The sequence below is a fragment of the Macrotis lagotis genome, chromosome 1 (genome assembly GCF_037893015.1).
Source record: "Macrotis lagotis isolate mMagLag1 chromosome 1, bilby.v1.9.chrom.fasta, whole genome shotgun sequence".
Classification (NCBI taxonomy): Eukaryota; Metazoa; Chordata; class Mammalia; order Peramelemorphia; family Peramelidae; genus Macrotis; species Macrotis lagotis.
The window spans coordinates 87,946,871-87,961,240 of record NC_133658.1 but is presented as its reverse complement, the minus strand read 5'-3'; the positions used below and the strand labels follow the sequence as shown (position 1 = coordinate 87,961,240).

The 14,370-nt window shown below is 36.8% G+C and overlaps 1 protein-coding gene across 3 annotated transcripts in view; it reads left to right on the top strand.

Annotated features, from left to right (window-relative positions):
• Window positions 1–14,370, top strand: part of MAP4K3 (mitogen-activated protein kinase kinase kinase kinase 3) — a 212,985-nt gene that overhangs the window by 175,255 nt on the left and 23,360 nt on the right. For all 3 annotated transcript variants that reach the window (XM_074204313.1, XM_074204329.1, XM_074204320.1), the window contains 3 exons: window positions 71–188; window positions 7,209–7,267; window positions 13,194–13,297. In XM_074204313.1, the coding sequence (XP_074060414.1) occupies window positions 71–188; window positions 7,209–7,267; window positions 13,194–13,297 (281 nt within the window). The remainder of the gene's footprint in view (window positions 1–70; window positions 189–7,208; window positions 7,268–13,193; window positions 13,298–14,370) is intronic.

The following is a 14,370-nucleotide window of genomic DNA, read 5'->3' as shown; positions in this document are numbered from 1 at the left end:
TTAGAGAAAATAGCATTAGATTCTTTCATGTATCTGAAGCTTTATTTTATATATACCATTTTTCCTTCAGGTAAAGCATCTCAGCTTTATTCCCATAACTTACCTGGACTTTTTGATTATGCAAGACAAATGCAAAAGTTACCTGTTGCTATTCCAGCACACAAGCTCCCTGACCGAATATTGCCCAGGTGAGTGTATACAAAGAGGTTGTATATTGATTTAGCCATAGACATAATATGTTATTGGCCCTCTTAGAGACATCTTTGCTCAAGGTGGTACAACACTAAAGCATCAGACTTTGTTCTCAAAAATTCCATTCTTTGATGAGTAGAAACTTTTTTTATCCAATTTTGTCTTTTCTCATTTCTCCCTTCAATAACTTTGCCTCATTCTCTTTTTTCTTACTTTATTTCTATTTTTCTTTTTCTATTTTCATTTCTTTGTATGTCATTTTTCTTCTGGGTTTTCTTCCCAATAAGCTTTAAAGGTTTTTTTCATCTTGTTAGTACTTTCAGTTATGTTATTTTTATTCATAGTAAAATAAACTACATTTTATGAACTAACAATTTATGGAAATTTATCATTTTAATTTTAAAAATTGATATTTTATCCTATGGGAAAAAATGACCATGTACTTAGATAACCAAATACAAGATATACAAAGTAACTTTCCAACAGGAGTTAGAGAAGCCCTAATTCCTGGTGTTAGGGGAAAATTCAGGAATTTTTTGAAAGAAGGCTAGAATCTATGAGAGGTAGAGCTGAAAGGAGGAAAATGTACCAGGAATGAGAGATCACCTTTGCAACGATATAAATAGAGCTGAAATATCATGTGCGAGGCAACAGGAAATAGGCAAGCATGACTTGATTGAAAGAGGAAATACTGTCATGTGGAAGGAATCTGAAAAGGGTTTAAAAAGCCAAACAATTCCTTTTTTCTTAGAGGTAAAGAGAACCACTTTGGTTTGTTGAGCAAGGAATTGACATGGCAAAAAATTTATAATTGTGCTTTTAAAAATATAAATCTAACAACCATGTGAAGGTTGGACTGAAGAGGGGAAAGATGTGAGGCAGGAAGGCCAATTTTTAGAGGTCAGTGGAAAGGTGATGAAGACCAGAACTAAGGGGGGGTCATCATATTGATGGAGAAGGGAAGGCAGGAGATTAAATCAACAGTCTTGGGAATTGATTGAAATCAGGGGTGAGGAGAGAGTCATAGATATGAGAATGATTCTGAGAATACAAGCTTAGGTAACTGAAAATAGAGTGCTATGTCTGTTAGAGAGAACAGAAAGTAGGAAAAAAAGTTTGGGTTTAAGAGGAAGTATATTCCGAATCTTTTTTGGCATGTTGAATATTTAAAATTGCCTCTGAGAGTTCTTGTGACCAGCAAGAAGATAGAAACATTGTACATATTTGTTTTCTGCAAACATCTCAAACTCCAAAGCTTCAAAAGAGTCTTGTTTTAGATCTAAAATAATTACGAAAATATGCAAAACCCCCAATAAAATAAAAATCACATAAATTAATAGCAAGAAATTTTAATATTTAAAACTCTCATTCAATGGCTGTTCTACATCCAACCTATTATGCATTCTCAGTGCAATGAGCCCAAGAAAATGAAAGACTTAGGCCAGAGATTTGGATAGGGGACTCCCCCCATGGCAGTGGCTTCATTTGAATCTCTCTATCCCCAAAAGTAATAGCTGACCAGCCTTGTGACAGAAAGGAGCAATGCGTAGGAGTGAATGGAGGCAACAAGACTAGCAAGGAATACTACAAAAAAAACAAAGATCAGGCCTTAAAAAATATAGACCCTGGAGACCCAACAATCATTTAAAGCATGAATCCAGGCCCAACTGACTCTCCTATACTCTTTACCATGAGAATTCTAGGACCACCCAGCAGTTTAGACTGAAGGGTATGTGTAGCAGTAGAGTAACTAAGAATGAGGAGGATCCCAGAGGCAAATAATGGGGAATATAAGATGGAATTTGAGGTAATAAAAACCTAATTCTCAAGCAGATGTACCTGAGAAAATAAAAACAAAAAGAATAGTAAAACTTCAGAAATGGAAGCATTTTGAATAGTTCTCTATGAGAAAGGTAGCCTACCATAATAGAGGGATTGGCACATTTTGGTCCAAGGACCACTTTTTTGCCTGTTATTTCCTTTTGTAAAGATTGGACCCATAAGTCAGTAGTTTACAACCTCAATGTAGCAGACCAAGAGCCGACCTCAAAGCCAGGAAGCTCTAGATTCAAGTTCCACCAATGACACACATTGGGTTCTGAACCTGAGCAAGTCACTGAATCTGTTAGTTCTCTGGGCAAGATGAAAAACTTCAGAGAAAATATAGACCTGGCTTAGGAGAGGGAGATTCTTTACCTGGGAGTTCTTGGTACCATTGAAATCATAAGTATAGTCCCTGTCCCTATTATAATGTAAAGGAAAATGAATTAATATTATCTGATGGAAAGGAGAATCCTGAGCACTTCCCAAAAATCATAACTTCAGAAATGTTAAAAATAGAAATGTTCATGAATGGAAGTAAGCAACATTCAATGCAGAATTGCAAAACCCAAACGAATAAGAAAAACTGAATGTATGGTACAGAATTTCTACAAAGAAACAAGTTCTAGGAAAGAGAAAAATAAAATCTGGAATTTAAAGTAGAGAAACTTTGGCAGAAGAGTAGGGAAAAACATCATTTAAAATAGCACAAGAATTCTATATAAATAACACAATGAATTTTGAAGATAGAATGCAGACAGATAACCTGAGCATTATGGATCTCAGAAAAATATGAGAGATCAAAGCTTCTAAAAATTTGCATAGATTATTATGAGCCATGGTAAAAGGAAAATTTCCAAAATTTTAAATGCAATCAATAAAGCATTCATTGAAAGACTTTACAGATATAGCCTTTGAAAAATCCACAATTAAAACTAGAAAATTTTTAACAGTTAGAATTACTAAAATCAGTAATTACCAGTATTGCAAGCAGTAAGGAGAAAAATCTTTAGATGTGAAGGACAGGCAGATTTGAATAACACAGGTTTCTTCCTTATTCATTGAGAAATGAGAATGGAATAACATTACAAGATGCAAAGGCACTCAAACTATAACCCCAAATTCATACATTCTAGATACGTGGGCCTAATCATCAAAGAAATAAAATCACTGTTCAATCAAAGAGAAACATTCTAGGTATATTCCTGAAAAAATAGAAATAAATTATTAAACTTACAAATATCCCCGATAACTGAATATTAAAATTATTTCTCTGATGTTTGTTATTGTTTTTGACAGGGAGACAGACAAAATAATGATAAATCATCAAAAGATGAAAAGAGGAATTTTAAAAATAGGAGAAGGCAAAGTAGAAGAGTTCTCCATGGATTAAAGCTACCCTCACTTCCCATGATTGAATCAATATATTGTGTAAAAAAATAACAGAATGGGAAATTATGTAAATGGTGGGAGGGAGGTAAGAAACAGGGCAATAGATGATATAAAAATGATATAGTAGTAATTTCTTTAGTCTAGCAACCAAAACCAAAAAAAAAAAAAACCCATACACCTTAGTGGAGTTAGAAAGCTAACTTGAGAAGCAGGAAGACCTTGGTTCAGATTCCACCCCCCCTAGCTAATATTTCCCTTAAAGGGAAAGGAAAAAGGCACTATTAAAGAAACATTACCATCTAAGAGGCAAAAGTCTAGGGATTTTTTTTTTCCCGGTTAGCATCCCCGTTCTAGACATAAAATAGATTTACTTCTCCATGGCTGCTAGAACCTAGAGTAACAGAAAGACTCCAAAGAACCAAATGGAAAACACTGTGATCTTAAGAGTGGTTCCTAGCCATTGTAAGGGCAGGGGGGAACACCAAATGAGTCCTCTCATATAGCACTGTATCCTCCATATTCCTCTGTGACCCTCATCTATTGATAAATTATTGAATGAGCAGTTTCTGAAAGGGTGGAAGAAAGTTATCATGCATCAGCTTATCATCATTCCTGGGATGAAGCTAATGCAATCTTCAGACAAAATTATGCCTCTGAAAATAAAAAGGCAAATAAACAATAATTTTAAATTAGCTTATTAGAGGCACATTCCTTAAAGAATCCCAAAGGAAAGCTAGGTTCGGGGGCGAGGGGTCAGTGAGTTCTCCAAGGGAAAGTATAGAACGAGAGAAATCAAAAAGGAACCAAGGGCGGCTAGGTGGTGCAGTGGATAAAGCACCAGCCCTGGAGTCAGGAGTACCTGGGTTCAAATGCGGTCTCAGACACTTAAGAATTACCTAGCTGTGTGGCCTTGGGCAAGCCACTTAACCCCATTGCCTTGCAAAAACCTAAAAAAAAAAAAATTATAAAAATCAAAAAAGGAACCAAGACAGGCCTGAGAGTAGAGCATTGCAGTAAAAAGACTGGACATGATGTTGGCCCCAAAGAGCAGAAGACAGAAGACACATCATGACAGCCAAAGGGGGATGGTTGGTCCGTGCTGCCAGCGATGTCCATTAGGCAGGAAATATTAAGTGCTTACTATGTGCTAAACACAAAATTAGTAGAGTCACAAAGAAAGGCAAAAGATGGTTCCTGCTCTCAAGGACGACATGGAGAAGACAAGATACAATTACATAGATAAATGATGTGTAACAGGATAAATTGGAACTCAGTGAGGGAAGGCACTAGCACTAATAGGGATAAGCAAGATAAAGAGATGAGGAGGGGAGAGTGTTGCTGGCAGAGTGGACAGTCAATGAAAATGCCCAGAGCCAAGAGATTGAGTATCTTCTTCATGGGCCAACCAGGAGGCCAGGTTTGAGCTAGAGTGTAAGGCATAAGGAAAGAGGTTAGGAAGTTCTCAAATACCAAAGAGATCATTTTGTCTTTGATCCTGGAGGTAATAAGCAGCTTGCTAGAGTCTAATGAAAAGGCAAAGACTTGATCAGACCTGGCACTTTGACAACTGAGTGGAGGAGAGACTTGGAGGAAGCAGACCACCCAGCATCCTATTGCAGTGGTCCAAGTGTTAGGAATTAAAAAAGTGCACCAGGCTGATATCAGTGTCAGAGGAGACAATGGGGCAAGTACAAAGATGTAATGGAGGGAAAACAACAGCTTGACAACTTATTGAATTTAGGAGTGAGAAGTCAAGGATGACACATGTCAAACCCTGGGCTAAGTATTAAGGAAACAGAAAGTAATAAAAGACAATCTGTACCTCAAGGAGCTCACAATCTAATGGACAGTGGTACCCTTACTAGTATTGGGGTGATAAGAAAAGGAGAGGTTATGGGGGGAAAGAATGAGGTAACATTTTAGATAATGTTGAGTTTAGGATGTCTCTGAGACTCCCTGTTTGAAGAAGTTGGTGATGACAGACTGAAGGTGACAGAGAAGCTATTGCTGGATAAGTAGATTTGAGAATCATCAGCATAAAGATTAAATTTGAAAGCATGGGAGCTGATAATATCACCAAGTACATTAAGATGTCGCCAGAACAGAGAGCCCAGAGCAGAGCATGGACGATACCCTTGGTTAGCAGACCTGATCTGGATGGAGATTTAGCAAAAGAGGCTGAGAAGGAGCAATCATAAAACCCTAGAGAAGAGAGGATCTAGGAGAAGAGGGTAACTGGATAACAGGCTGCAGAGAGGTCAGGAAGGAGAATTGAAAAAAAAGACTCTTTACTATGGAGAGAGAGTCTGATTGGAAGGTTGGAAACCAGACTGTAGAGTTAAAAGAGAGAAAAAAGCAGAGGCATCTGTTGTATATGTTCTCAGAGTTTAGCAACAAAAGCAAAGAGACAGCTAGCAGAAATGAACAGAAAAATCTTTTGGAATTTGTAGCATGGTATCAGCAATCTTAGGAAAAATTGTGGCAGTGGGGTCAGAAGCCCTTGGACAATAATAGTCCATTAGACTGATGACAGATAACAAACAAATGAAATTAAACAATAATTTTAAATCAGTCTCTCAGTAATACATTAAATATCTTTAGTTCCTTAAAGCATTCCATTTTTTACTAGCCTTTAACATTATTTACTGATGCTTTTGTGTCAATTTAGTGTCCTAAAGCTTATTTTCAGAACTATAGTATAAACATAGTTGGCCCATGTTGGTATAAAGAGTCATGTTCACCAAGCACTGGATTAGATACAAAGTTTAGAGAAGACCATTCCTTCATTAAATTTACCATTCACTTGGGAAATATATGTTGCATAACCAATTATCAGTAATTCATTATATTATATATGTTTGTCAGAGATACATACTACAGTATATGAAATGGGAAGAAATCAGGGCTGTTCTTAACTTGATGTGGCTTTGAGGCCGTACATGAAGGGTCTGCTGCCCTAGGAAGAACATAGAGATTTGCACATGCTCCAAGAGCCAGGATAAATCGATGCCACCTTTTAAAAATCACTTATTATATCTCACTTCTGCCCATCCCACCCAAACAAACCAGTTCAAGTCAGTGTCATCTGTATAAAATGATCTCCTTGGCCTCCTCAACCAGAATTTCTCAAACACCATGAGTCAGACTCTAGAGAACAAGATTCTGGACATAACCAGATACAAGTATAACTGTCCCTTGCCTAAAAGCTTGCATTCTAACATGGGAGGCTATTCTATGCATGCATGTACAGATTGTGGAGAGAAGTGGAAGGAAGGAAGGAAGGAAGGAAGGAAGGAAGGAAGGAAGGAAGGAAGGGAGGGAAGAAATAATTAGATGTGCCAGGCCCTGGGCCTGGAACTTCACTAGTCTCCTCTCATTTGAGCCACACAGTGGCCTTTGGGAGGAAGCTAAGACATTGGTGGGTTTTGTGACATCGGGTGACCTGGCAGGGGAACAGCTACATGACTTCAGGAAAGGCTTCATGGGGAGCTAGTTATTGAACTGAGTCTGAGAGGACATTGGGAGATGTTAAAGGGCAGGAATGAGAAGGGGGCACCTAGGACCTTGCAGGCAGAGGGGGAAAGGAGAAAGGAACAGCATGCCATAGGGAAGGGAGATGAAGTGTCACATGTACAGTATAGCTGAGTCTGAGACTATGTACACTTTCCCCCTTGTGTCCTAGTAGGAGCCATTGGAGTTAATAAGGTAAGGGGATGCCATGATCAAACCTTCAGATCAGCATTATCACTTGAAAAGTTATGTGAAGTATGGGATTGTATTTGCTATTTCTGTTTATCTTTTAGGAAATTTGCTGTATCTGCAAAAATTCCTGAAACCAAGTGGTGTCAGAAATGTTGTGTTGGTAAGTACTAAAGCTACTGAAGTAGGACCAGTATGTTTTGTCAAACTGATTAGAAATTTAAATGAGATTCATTTTTTAACCTATCCCTTGCCACTGGAGAGCTCACTGTTGTTAAGAGTTTGATTGCCCCTCTCAGGACAAAAATGATTTCTTAGCCATTTATCCCAACCTTTGGGTAATTCAATACATATTTACTAAACCCTACTACATGTAAGGTACTGAGCTAGGCATTGGGTATATAAAGAGAAAATGAAATGGTCCCCTACCGTCAGGAAACTTACAGTATTATTAGTGGGAAACTGACTATAAATAGGTGAGGCCATCCAAAATCAATATATAGAATAATTTCTGAGACAACAGCAAGAGGGACTTTTTAGTTAAGAATGTATTTAATCCATCTCCTACAGGAAGCTAAGGATTTTGAAGGGTGAAAATGGAATGCTTATTGTAGGCCAGTTGGGGTTTAGAATAGAATATTAAAAAGGGAGTGATTTGAAATCAGTCTGGGAAGTATACATACTTCCCACATTGTGAACCACATTGTGAAGCCCTTTAAATAATATGCAAATAATTTTTTTTAATTTATCATAGAAGCAGTAAAGAGCCACTGAAACTCCTTGCACAAAAATATGACATAGACCTGAGCTGCCATTTGTTGAGAGCAAAAATTAGAATTGGGAGATGTGAACTAGGATGATAGCCATAGGAGAAAAGAGAAGAGGACAGACATATTTTTTGGAGTTAGAATCAAAACTTGGCAATATATTTGGTGGCTCTTGAGATTGTAGACCTAGGTGAGTAGAAAGATGGGGTGGCATATCCCTAGAAATCAGGAAGTTAGGTAGAAGATGGTCCCAGTAGGAAAATATAATCAAAACCTAATAGTACATAATGAGTTTAAGATTCCTTCGGATTATTGAGGGTAGAGATGTCCAACAGAGTTTATATCAGTGGTGTAGGAGTAGAGCCTAGGAGAGAGATGCAAAATAAATTAGATTTCATAGCCATCTGCATAGAGTAAATGAAACTATGGAAGCTCACCAAAAGAGTAGGTGTAGAGAGAGAGAAAAAAGAGTCCAGTTCAAAAGCACACCCACTGTTATAGTGAGATGAGGATCCCACACAGAAGATTGATAAGACAGATGGAAGGAAAACAAGGAGAAATCATTATCGTGTAAGCTTAGGGAGGAGATGGCATATCATGAAGATAAAGGTTGTCACCAGTGCAAAATCAACAAGGTCAAAAAGGATAAAGACTAAGAAATTTCTATTGCTTTAGCAATTTTAAATGAATCAAAAAGAATGGTTTGTATTTACCTCAGTGGTACTGGGGAGAGGGGGAGAGACTTGAGCTTTAGGAATGTCACTAGACAGAGAATAGGAAGGATAACCTAGAGGCTGGTGCAGTAATTTGAGGAAAAGAAGATGAGGTTGTTTTCTAGGTGGAAAAAAGAGGATATGAGCAAAAGATGCTGTGATATTAGAACTAACAAGATTTGAGAATTAGTTGCATATTGGAAGCAAAATGCACTCCCATTGTTGTCAGAAATAAGAAAGTTAGGAAGAGGTTTGCTAGGTCTTAGTCCCTTTTGGACTGGTACAGTTTGAAATGACTAAGAATCAACCAGTTAGACTTACCCAGCAAGTGATTCCTCTTATGATTCTAAAGCATAGGAGACTGAGAGCTGAACAGGTAGATTTGGCATCTCAGTGGGGAGAACTGAACTGAGGCAACTGTTGATTACCAAGAGAGGTGGGGAAGATAAGAGAAAAGCACTCAGGACTAAGACCTGGAATATATTAGTTGTTAGGAGGCTGGACAAAGATGGTGATTTGGCAAAGGATAGGGAGTGTGATGTCATTAAAGTTTGGGCATGAGAATGAGTGTAGGACAGTGTCTTTTGGGAGGATGGATTGTTGTGAAAGCGGGGAGAGATGTAAGATTATAGTTTGGGGGGAATGAGATAAAGGTTTTTAAGGATGGAGATGTGTGCCTTTTTATGTTGTTTTTATTGTTATTGTCCTTCATTCTAAAAGAAGACCATGACTCCAGACAGGTGATGCCATGACAAGCATGTGAATTGGATTTAAGTAAGGGGAGGCTGTGATCATCCTCACTTTCTCCTCCAGAACCATCTGGGTCTAGTGACAAGATAAGAATCAGGACAGCTAGAGATGGACCTGGATGTGAGGCAATCAAGATTAGATGACTTGCCCAAGTCACATAGCTACAAATGTCTGAGGTTGGATTTGCACTCAGGACCTCCTACAGGGCCAGTGCTCTATCCACTGTGCCATCTAGCTGCCCTGTCTTTTTATATATACACCAGGGAAGAAGCCAGTATATAAATAGACAATGAACATTAGAAAGAAGGGCAATTGAAGAGACCAGTCTTGGAGAAGATGAAATCAAGGGCACAAGTAAAGGGTTTGTCTCTGTGGCAAGAAAGGCCACCTTATCCTCCAAGAACAGAGCAAAAAGTAGATTATAGGGAATGATAGTGAAGGTAATACACACATACACACACACACACACACACACACACTCACACATGTGCTCAATTAAGGGCTTCAGTTTTCTCAGTAAAGGAATGCTTTGTAACAGTTTTTCATCCTTTGAAGAGGTATTTCTGAGTAGAATGTGAGGTTGAACTAGATAACTTCTAAATTCCCTTGCCTATGAACAGATTATAGGAGGAAATATGTCCATCATGGTTATTCAATTGTGTCTTGACTCTTTGTGACCCTATGGACCGTAGCATGCCAGATCCTCCTGTCCTTTACTTTTCTCTCAGAGTCTTATTGTTTCGATTATCTATCCATCTCATCCTCTGACTTAACCCTTTTTCTTTTGACTTCAGTTTTTCTCAGTCTCAAAGTCTTTTCCAATAAGTTCCATCTTCTCACCATGTGACCAAAGTATTTAATCTTCAGCTTCAGTATTTGATCTTCAATGAATGGCCTGAATTAATTCTCAAATTCTCAAATAATTCTTCTCCAGCTCACAACCATACACTGATACGAGAAAAACCATAGCTTTTGACTCTATGGGCCTTTGTCAGCAAAGTGCTTTTTTACTACCCTGTCCTGCCTTGATTTTCTTTCCAAAGGAGTAAGTGTCTCTTAATTTTCATGGCTGCAGTTGCCATCTGCATTGATCTTTGAGCCTAAGAAGATCAAATCTGACACAGCTTCTATTTTTTTTCCTCTATTTGCCAGGAATTGATGTGACCAGTTGCCAGATCTTAGTTTTGATGTTAAGCTTCAAGCCAGCTTCATACTCTCCTCTTTCACCCTCGTCAAGAGGCTTCTTTATTTTTCTTTTGTGCAATTTCTCTCAGCAACATTAATTCTGGCTTTTTTTCAGTCTCTCCTGGCATTTCACAAGCTGTAATCTGCATATAATATTCAGATTTGTCCTGTTCCTTTCCCAATCTTAAACCAATCAGTTGTTCCATGTTTGGTTCCACTCTTGTAGTATTCAGGTTCCTCAGGAGATAAATAAGATGATCTGGTATTCCCATCTCTTTGAGGACTTTGCTATTTGTTGTTGTGATTCACTCAAAGGCTTTGGTGTCATCAGTGAAGCAGAAGTAGCTGGAACTCTATTGCTTTCTCTCTAACCTGACAAATGTTGGCAATTTGGCCTCTAGTTCCTCTGTCTCTTCAAAAGCCAGCTTGCTCTTGTGGTATATCTTGGTTTACATATTGCTAAAGCTTCACTTGCAGAATAATATGCATAATCATACTAGTATGTGAAATGAGTGTAGTTCAGCAATTTGAACATTCCCTCAGCATTGCCCTTCTTTAGGACTGGAATGTTTTCAATCCAGTGACTACTGCTATGCTTTCCAAATTTGCTGGCATATTGAGTGCAGCACTTTAACAGCATCATTTTTTAGGATTTTAAATAGCTCAACTGGAATTCTATCACTACCATTAAACTCACTATTACCAGTGCTCCCTAAGGCCCATTTGACTTTATTCTTCAGAATATTTGGCTCTGGATCAATAGCCATACCATTGTGGTTATCAGTGATATTAAGAAATTAAATTTTTTGTTATTTTCTTTATTTCATCATGCCCATTTTTACATGGAACATTCCCTCACTATTTCTAATTTCCATGAAGAACTCTATCTTTCCCATTCTATTGTTTTCTTCCATTTATTTGTGTTACTCACTTAAGAAAACTCTCCTCTCTTCCTGCTATTCTTTAGAATTCTGTATTCATTTGCAGAATTCCCTTTCTCCTTTACTTTTTGCTTTTTCCTTTATTTTTTTCTTTTTTGCTCTTCGGTTTCTTTGGAATGTTTTTATTGTTGCCTCCTGTACAGTATTGGAAACCTCAGTCCATAGTTCTTCAGGCATCTCAAATCTACCAAATCTAATTATTTAAATCTGTTCATCACCTCCACTTCATACTCATAAGGGATATTATTTAAGTCATACCTATGTGATCTAATGGTTTTCCCCACATTCTTCGATTTAGATCTGAATTTTACAAGAAGCAACTGACTTCATAGAACCTTCTCCACATTTGGCTATAATTTGGCTACAAAAATATATAATCAATCTGATTTCTATATTCTGTACTTAGAATCACCTTTTGGACTGCTGAAAAAAAGGTGTTTATAATAACCAGTGAGTTAGCTTGACAAACAAAATTAGTCTCTGCCTTATTTCATTTTGTATTCAAAGGCCAAATTTTCCTGTTATTCCAGTTATCTTTTGATTTCCTACTTTAACATTCCAGGCCCCTAATGATGAATGTGACATTTTACGGGATATTATTTTTAAAATTTTGAAGCTTTTCAGGGAATTGATTAACTTTTGCCTCTTCAGCTTCAGAGGTTGGAGTATAGATTTGAATTACTTTGATGTTGGATGATTTTACTTGGATTAAAACTACTTTTATTAGGTATGAGGGCTCATTCATTTCTTTTAAGAGATTCTTTCCTCCAGTAGTATATATAAAGATGATTTAAATTAAATTTACCTATTCCCATCCATTTAACTTCACTGACACACCAAGATGCATCTACAGCTAAGCTTCCTTTCAACTCCGGACCAGTCACATCATTATCATTAGCTCTAGAGCTAAGTTGTAGTTGTTCTCTGCTCTTCTCTAGGAGCATATTGGCTACTTTCTGACCTGAGGGACTCATCTTCATTGTAATCTTTTATCATTTTAGTACTATCCATGGGATTTTCTTAACAAAGATATTGGAATGATTTATCATTTCCTTTAACAAGGAATCACCTTTTGTAAGAATTTCCACTTGGGGGGGGCTAGGTTGTGCAGTGGTTAGAGCACCAGTCCTGAAGTCAGGAGTACCTGAGTTCAAATCCTGCCTCAGACACTTAATAATTACCTAGCTGTGGCCTTGGGCCAAGCCACTTAACCCCACTGCCTTGCCAGAAAAGGAAAAAAAATTTCCACTATGACCTATCCATCTTGGAAAGCTCTAGTCCTTAAGTTTTTCAAGTCCCTTCGCTACACTAAAGCAGTGATCCACAGGAAATCTCCTTTAGTCATTTGAAAAATGTTTAAGCCAAATCTGGAAGGAAAAAAAAAACAGATTTAGAACTTGCTTTGGAAGTCTTCTAGGTAATGATTTCATTTGTGAAGGATCTCAGAGGAGGAATATGTAACAAGATTGAACAAGAAAATATATATATCCAACCTCCTCCCATATAGGGAAAGTCAACAGATTATCCCCCTATAGTTGAATTCTCAATATGGTACTTTCTGTTTGCTTATGGATACTTGAAATTCTTGCCAAATTTCTGATAAAAAATTTTATTGGCAAGTAATTTTTAATTTTTTCTTTTAAACCTTGGGTTAAGGTCATTATAATTTTAAATTATTTAGCTCCATTTATGAGCATGTTAACAGAAATTATATTTAATTTTTGTCTTGACAGTGAGAAATCCTTACACAGGCCACAAATACCTTTGTGGGGCACTTCAGTCTAGCATTGTTCTGTTAGAATGGGTTGAACCAATGCAGAAGTTTATGTTAATTAAGGTAAGCATGAAAGATTAAGAAGTATAATTCTTAGTACCAGAACATTATTGGTACAGTTTTTACTAAATTTTCTGTCATAAAATCCAAAAACTATCTCTTCCTATTAGATTATTTATATAATGATTTAATTATTTATATAATCAACAGTTTTGATTATTTATATGTCAGATTGGTAACAACTTTTCCATTTTCATAAATCCAGTTGTCCTAATGAAGAATATTCTTAAAGAGGCTGGCAAAATTTTGTATGAAATTTAAAAAGTAGATGGAAAAACTAAAAATGGATTGTATTCATTAATGAAATGTGGGAACAGAGTCAGAAAACTGAGCTTCCAGATTTGTCATTTGCCCAAGATTGTAGAAAATGACTTAGAGTAAAATATTAAGATTATCTTGTCAAATGGCATTCACATTTGCCATTGGACAATCTACAAATTTTCCTCAAAAATTTGGTTCAGTTTCCCAAGTCATTCAAGAAATAAATATTGTTTAAATAACATTTTATGCTATCCTAAGATGCTTATTTAAAACTTAATACAAGTATTCAGAATGTTAAAAGTATGAATTTCATGTTATACCAATTGAAACAGTCATTTAAATTTCTAAAACATACTATCATAATTTAATAATTATTTCCTTGTTGCTTGATTTCTTGGTAGAAATTACTTCAGGATAGATTTGGAATGCATTCTTTCTAACACAGTTTCAGATAGTCTTAAGGTATTTAAAATATTGCTGTTATTTATGTCTGACTCTTGAGCCTATGGACTACATAGCACACCAGTACTATCCAAAGGGTTTTTCTGGGCAGAGACTTGAGTGGTTTTTCATTTCCTTCTTCAGTGGATTAAGGCAGAGATGAAGTGACTTGCCCAAGGTCACAAAGCTAAGTATTTAAAATCAAATTTGAACTCAAGTCTTCCTGTAAATGAGCAATCTAGCTGCCTCTATTTAAAATGTCACCTTTCCTTATTCTCAGTCTTGTAAATGCTTGAGATTTTTATTTCTGATTTTCATGAAACAGTTCATTAACTTTGAAGTGTGGAATTAGAAAAAAAAGCAATTCCAAGAGT